This window comes from Corvus brachyrhynchos, unplaced genomic scaffold, assembly GCF_000691975.1.
Source record: "Corvus brachyrhynchos isolate BGI_N302 unplaced genomic scaffold, ASM69197v1 scaffold28, whole genome shotgun sequence".
NCBI lineage: Eukaryota > Metazoa > Chordata > Aves > Passeriformes > Corvidae > Corvus > Corvus brachyrhynchos.
Genome location: NW_008246058.1, coordinates 3,321,683 through 3,327,337, shown reverse-complemented (window position 1 = coordinate 3,327,337; position 5,655 = coordinate 3,321,683). Strand labels below are relative to the sequence as shown.

At 46.7% G+C, this 5,655-nt stretch overlaps 1 protein-coding gene across 1 annotated transcript; it reads left to right on the top strand.

The window, feature by feature from the left end:
* The first annotated feature begins 18 nt into the window (after positions 1-18).
* NDUFB9 (NADH:ubiquinone oxidoreductase subunit B9) lies at positions 19-3,734 on the top strand. The gene is made up of 4 exons (XM_008642610.1): positions 19-147; positions 286-478; positions 2,401-2,514; positions 3,489-3,734. The coding sequence occupies exons 1-4, from the start codon at positions 62-64 to the stop codon at positions 3,618-3,620; spliced, it is 525 nt and encodes a 174-aa protein (XP_008640832.1). The 5' UTR covers positions 19-61; the 3' UTR covers positions 3,621-3,734.
* Positions 3,735-5,655: the final 1,921 nt, after the last annotated feature.

Sequence of the window (5,655 nt, the reverse complement as noted above, 5' to 3'; positions counted from 1 at the left end):
GCCACGCCGCCCTCCCGACATCCCCCGCGCGGAGGGGAAGGTGCCGTGAGGGCCGGGCGCCATGGCCGCGTACTTGACTCACCAGCAGAAGGTGCTGCGGCTGTACAAGAAATCCCTGCGGCACCTCGAGTCCTGGTGCATCCAGCGGTGAGGGCGAGGGGAGTTGGGCGTGGGGAGCGCTGGCCGCTCTCACATCGGGGCGCTTAGCCCCGCGCTTTGCTGGGCCTGGGGTGTGGTGGGGGGGTGGTTGTTTTCCTCCTTACTGTGCATGACCTCTGTCTGTAGGGACAAGTACCGCTACTTCGCCTGCCTCCTGAGGGACCGGTTCGATAAGAACAAGGATGTGAAGGACATGGTGAAAGCCACCGCGCTGCTGAAGGCCGGCGAGGAAGAGTTCTGGGCCAGCCAGCACCCGCAGCCGTACATCTTGCCCGACTCCCCCGGGGGCACTTCCTACGAGAGATACGAGTGCTACAAGGTGAGGAGCCGGTAGTGCTGTGGATTGCTGCGCTTGCTTTGCGCTTGTTTTGCGCTTGTTTTATGTAACATTGACTTGGACAGGGCCGCAGCTTGGCTCAGCAGTGTCACTTCATAGCTCGCTGAACATCTTGCCGCTTGTGTGGGAGGAGCTGCTGTGGTCCTTGAAAATGGAGTTTCTTGATCAGTCTGAACACCGCTAGTTGGTTTGTTGGGCTTTTTTCCCCCGGGATAATAATCTGCTCTTTTGCCAAACGCAGTCCGCCCGCTGACAGTGGCGGGTCAGGCTGGAAAAGGGGAGGCCTGAGCTGAGCTGGGGGAGTGAGCAGCGCCGAGGAAGCTCTGCTGCCTCCCGAGCACAGCCTTGGTTCCTCTGGTGAGGTCAGGTGTCACCTTGGCTGTCGAGGACTTCCCTTCACTCCGTCCTATGGTGCTTCCATCATTTTGAGTAATGGTACAAGTTATCATTTCACTTCATATGCTGCAGTGCCAGATTGTGTAGATTGTGCCACTGTGTGAAAGGAGCAGTGCCTGGAAATAGAAGCCTTATTTTTAGACTTTTTAAGGCACTTCTACAGGCTTTGACCATCGAGATTGCTTTATTTAGGAGCAAAAGTTTTCATCGAAAAGCATGGAAAAACACAGGGACTTTGCTTTCTTGGCATCATCTTTTTCATGCATTAGAAGTTAATACTGACCTAGAGACTGCATGCAGCCATTTTCTGATGAGTTTGAAAAAAGTGCTGGCACAAGACTGGATCTGATTGGATCTTTTTGCATAATTATCCACAGAAAAGGAAAAATATGACATAGATTTATCAGGGGCAGAATAAAGAACATAGGAGTGAAAGGAGAAGGACTTAAGCTTATGCTAAGGTCAAGGGCCTGAGCAGTAGTGGAGATAATAGTGACAGAGAATCTGAACAGAAAAAAGGCCAGCTGAGCAATCAAATGGTCAAGATTAGTGTTCATACAGAAACACAAACTGGGTTATGCTCTCTTTTCCCAGTTAGGCTAAAACTGTGCTCACAAAATGGCTGTCACCAGGATTTGGCTGGTTTGTGTATCAGTGACTGTCCATTGTGGAATGCTGCTGCAAAATGTAATTTTTAGATCTCAGACAGTGTGGTGGTTTTAACTGGAGTTTGCTGTGTGTAGATATTTTTTTACTTCATCAGCTGTGCTATTTCTGTTCAATCAAAGGTTTGTTCTGTGATCAGAATCACAGCAGGAAACCAAAAGTGTGAGTATCTCTGAATGAATGATGGTACTGGAGCAACTTTTTCTTTTTTTCTTTTTTTTTAAGGATTGGGAGCTTTGGTGTGATTTTTTCAGTGTTCCTCTCTTTAAAATGTAAACAATTAATTATTCTTAAATGGCTGCAAAATTTTAAATTTTGGTTTTTTCTCTTGTCAGAAGGTCTTAGAGGTCAGACCATCCTCAAGATCTTAAAGGCCTAAGAAACTGCTCATTTCTTGGTAGTTGTAAATAAGAAGAAATGAGCTGTTATGCTCTGTCTCTGTCAAGTAAAATAAATTAGTAATTGGAGAGAAGGATTCCTCGAACCTGCTGCCTTTGAGAGAAGGAAGGGAAGAAATCAGATCTTCTCCTCCACCAGATGGAATTATTTTGAGAAGTTTAGAATAATCTAAGATGACCTGGGACTTGTTTTGGAATGCTGTGATTTAAGCAAGTCACTGTGATATCTTCCTATGGGTTAGGATAATGTGTGAAAAGTCCTGACCTCTGTCACTTGCCTTGAGATAGTCAGGCAGCTCTTAAATGTTGTTTTTATGTAGTACTTCAAAATAGAAAAAAACCTAGGGAGTAACACTGGCTTCAGCCTTTGTGTTTTGTTCTTCTGTGTACAAATGTGATTTCATATATAAAAATAGTATTTTAAATTATATTTTTCTTCAACAGCATCCTGAATGGTGCTTGGATTTCTGGCACCCTTCTGAGAAGGCAATGTATCCTGATTACTTTGCCAAACGAGAGCAATGGAAGAAGCTGCAGCAGGAAAGCTGGGAAAGAGAGGTCAGTGCTTGCTCTATGCGAAGGAAAGTCTCTTTAGCACACAGGTATCCTGTGTGACACAGATGTGTTCTTGGAAGAATTACTGAATATTTACTGCAGTCTCAGTTAGACTCTTCAGTACTGGAGCCCTTGCCAGTGTGAAACACTGACTTGACCTAAAATGCCTACACATTTGTTACAGCTTCTGAAAGGTTGTGAAGGGAATTTGAAGTTAAAGCTGAACCTGCAGCCTTGTGTCAGTTAGTGAGATCTGTTGTAGCAGTTTTGTGAAAAAAAAATTCCAAAGTGGGATGAAAGGAGACTAATGACCAGAGAATTCCTCTTCTGCTGCTGTGGAGCTCTGACACTTCCTGGTTACACCTTTGAAAGTGATTTGCTGCAGTGGTCATCAGTTGGGCATTGAGACTTAATTTCTGGCCATCCTAAACTGAGAGTTGGTTGGAAGAAGTTGGTGTTCCTAGAACAGTTCTTTGATTCAGTTGGATTGTATGGAGTGTGGCACTGAGCAGAATTAACACAGGGGCAGCCGGCACTTGTGCTGCTTCAAGGAGTGGGTACTGAAAGCATGTGAGGGGCTGTTGGTGACATGCAGGAACAGAAGTCTCCTACTGACTGCAGGGAAACTTGGTCTGGACTTGGAATTATCTGGCAGCTTCCACAGCAGCACAATTCAGCCTTTTTAATATAGTAATGGTAGACATGAATTACATGGAAATAATGACCTTTTAAGTGAAATTTCCCTTGTAATTCACTTCTTGCTCTTAGAAATTCCTTCTTAATTAGGTAATATGAACCTACAGTGGTTACTGAGTAGAAGTTAATGTTAGGAAACATGAAACCTGTCAGCCAAAGGTGTTACCACTGGTTCTTCCCTGTGGAAGTAGGGCTCATTTTGCTCACTGCCCGGGCACTGAAAATCACATTATGGCAAAGTATGTTAATATGTTAAAGCAGTTCTTTGTCTTGTCTTCTAGATTAAGCAGTTAAAAGATGAAACTCCAGCTGATGGCCCAAGAACTGAAGCTTTGCCTCCAGCTCGTAAGGAAGGGCATCTGCCCCCCATGTGGTGGCATCACGTCACTCGACCTCGTGAACAGCCCATGTGAGAGCACGTCGGGTGTGAAGGGCAGCAGTCTGTGCTGCAGGCAGGTGGCACCTCAGTGACCACTTGCTTCTCAAAATAATACAGAATAAAGCCAAATAAAGTAACAGAGAAGGTGTTTTACTGGCATACTGCTCTTCTCTGGCACACTCACACTTAAGTGCCAGCTTGTGCAGGCAGTTCATATCAGCCCCATAACTTGGAATGTGGTACTAAATACAGGCAAGGTGTTAAAACTGGAGTTAAAGATACTGACAGCAGCAGAGATGGGCTTTGGGTGCTCCTGTAATGAGGGTATTTCTGACCTTGCTGCAGGATCAAGACATCTTCCCTCCCTTCCCTCCTTGTTAGGCTCTTTGCTGAATTTTTCACTTTGGTAACAAATCTCACAAGACACAAACCTTCCTTACACCATGGTGTGTTTCTCATGGCACGGATAGCAGTGCTGTAGAGCACCAGAGGAAAGCTGACCCCCATATAAACTGAATCCCAGATAACCACTGAGCTGCATCAGGTAACACGGGTGGGCTGCTGAGGATTGTGGCTGTTGTGTCCCCATTCATGGGTAACAAAGGGCTCTGGTAGTGTGACACACTGAACTGGGGACAAAAAGCTGTTTGTTTCTGGCCAAGTTCCCAGAGTATTGGTACAAGACACAGAAAGTTCTGCTAACACTTTCACTAACTGCCTTGTGAGAGAACAGATGGGATACAGCCACTGAACAAAAGCTCATAGGAAAACCTGCCTCTTCAGCTGATTTCCTATTTTTAGGGCTAGAAGAGGAGATGTAGGTTGCCTAATCTTACTTCCATTCTACAGAAGTTTCTTGACTGTGCCCATATTTTAACCTAAGGCTTAGTATTTCTGTGAACCCCAATTGAACAAAAGATGGCAAGGCATGAACTTCAGCTCTTTTAAGGACTAAACATATTTAGCTCAGGAATCAGGCTTTAATCTGGCTGATTTTTAGAAAGTTTTAATGTGCTCCTTTTCAGTAAGTCTACATGCTAAAATAGGTCTGAATTTTGGAAAAAAAAAGAAAAAGCCAGAAAAACGGCTTTACATATTCCATAGCTGAAATTTTCAATCCTGCCAGGAAGCAGGATCTGTTCTCTGTGCTCACTTAGTCCAAAGGTAGTGGGAGAACTGAGGCATGCCCTCTGCCAGCACGGCTGTTCAGCACATGCCACACCTCGGGTTGGAGCTCTCCCTCGGAACAAGTGCCTTCCGTATTGAAACAGCTGAGCAAAAGCCCTGACACCCAAGTGAGACAAGATGCTCAGCAGTACTTGAGGTACAGCCATAGAGAGATGGGGCAATGAAACCATGATGCTTTTGGAGACATTTCCAGCCAGACCACCTTGGCTTTTCCTTTAACATCTTCCTGACTGTATTGGGACAGGATGGATAGGAGTTTACTTTCTCCATAGCAGCCCTCATAGTCCTGGGAAGGTGTTAAGAGCACACCAGTGCTCTGGCTACTGCTGAGCAGTGCTCCACAGCATCCAGGGTGTCCGCTTGGCATTCCCCCTCACCAGTGGACTGGGGGTGGGAAAGATCTTGGGAGGGGCCATAGTCAGGACTCAGGATAGCTGACCCAAACTGACCTAAGGGCATGGGCTCCTGTCTCCACGGGTCCACAGGTTCTGCCAGGGGTGTGCCCCAGCACAGGCTTCCCACAGGCTCTCAGCCTCCTTTGAGCATGCACCTGTTCCAGCATAGGCTGCAGGTGGATCTCTGTTCCTCCGTGGACCTCCATGAGCTGCAGGGGCACAGCTGCATCAGCTGCAGGGAAATGTCTGCTCTGGCACCTGGAGCACCTCCTGCCCCTCCTTCCTCACTGACCAGGGTGTCTGCAGGGCTGTTTCCCTCCCATATTCTCACTCTTCTCTCCGCCTGCTATTGCTGTCACACAGCAACTTTTTCCCCTTCTTAAATTTTCTATCCCAGAGGCATTACCACCATCACTGTTGGGCTCGGCTGTGGCCAGTGGTGGGTCTGTCCTGGAGCCAGCTGGCATTGGCTCTGTTGGACATGGG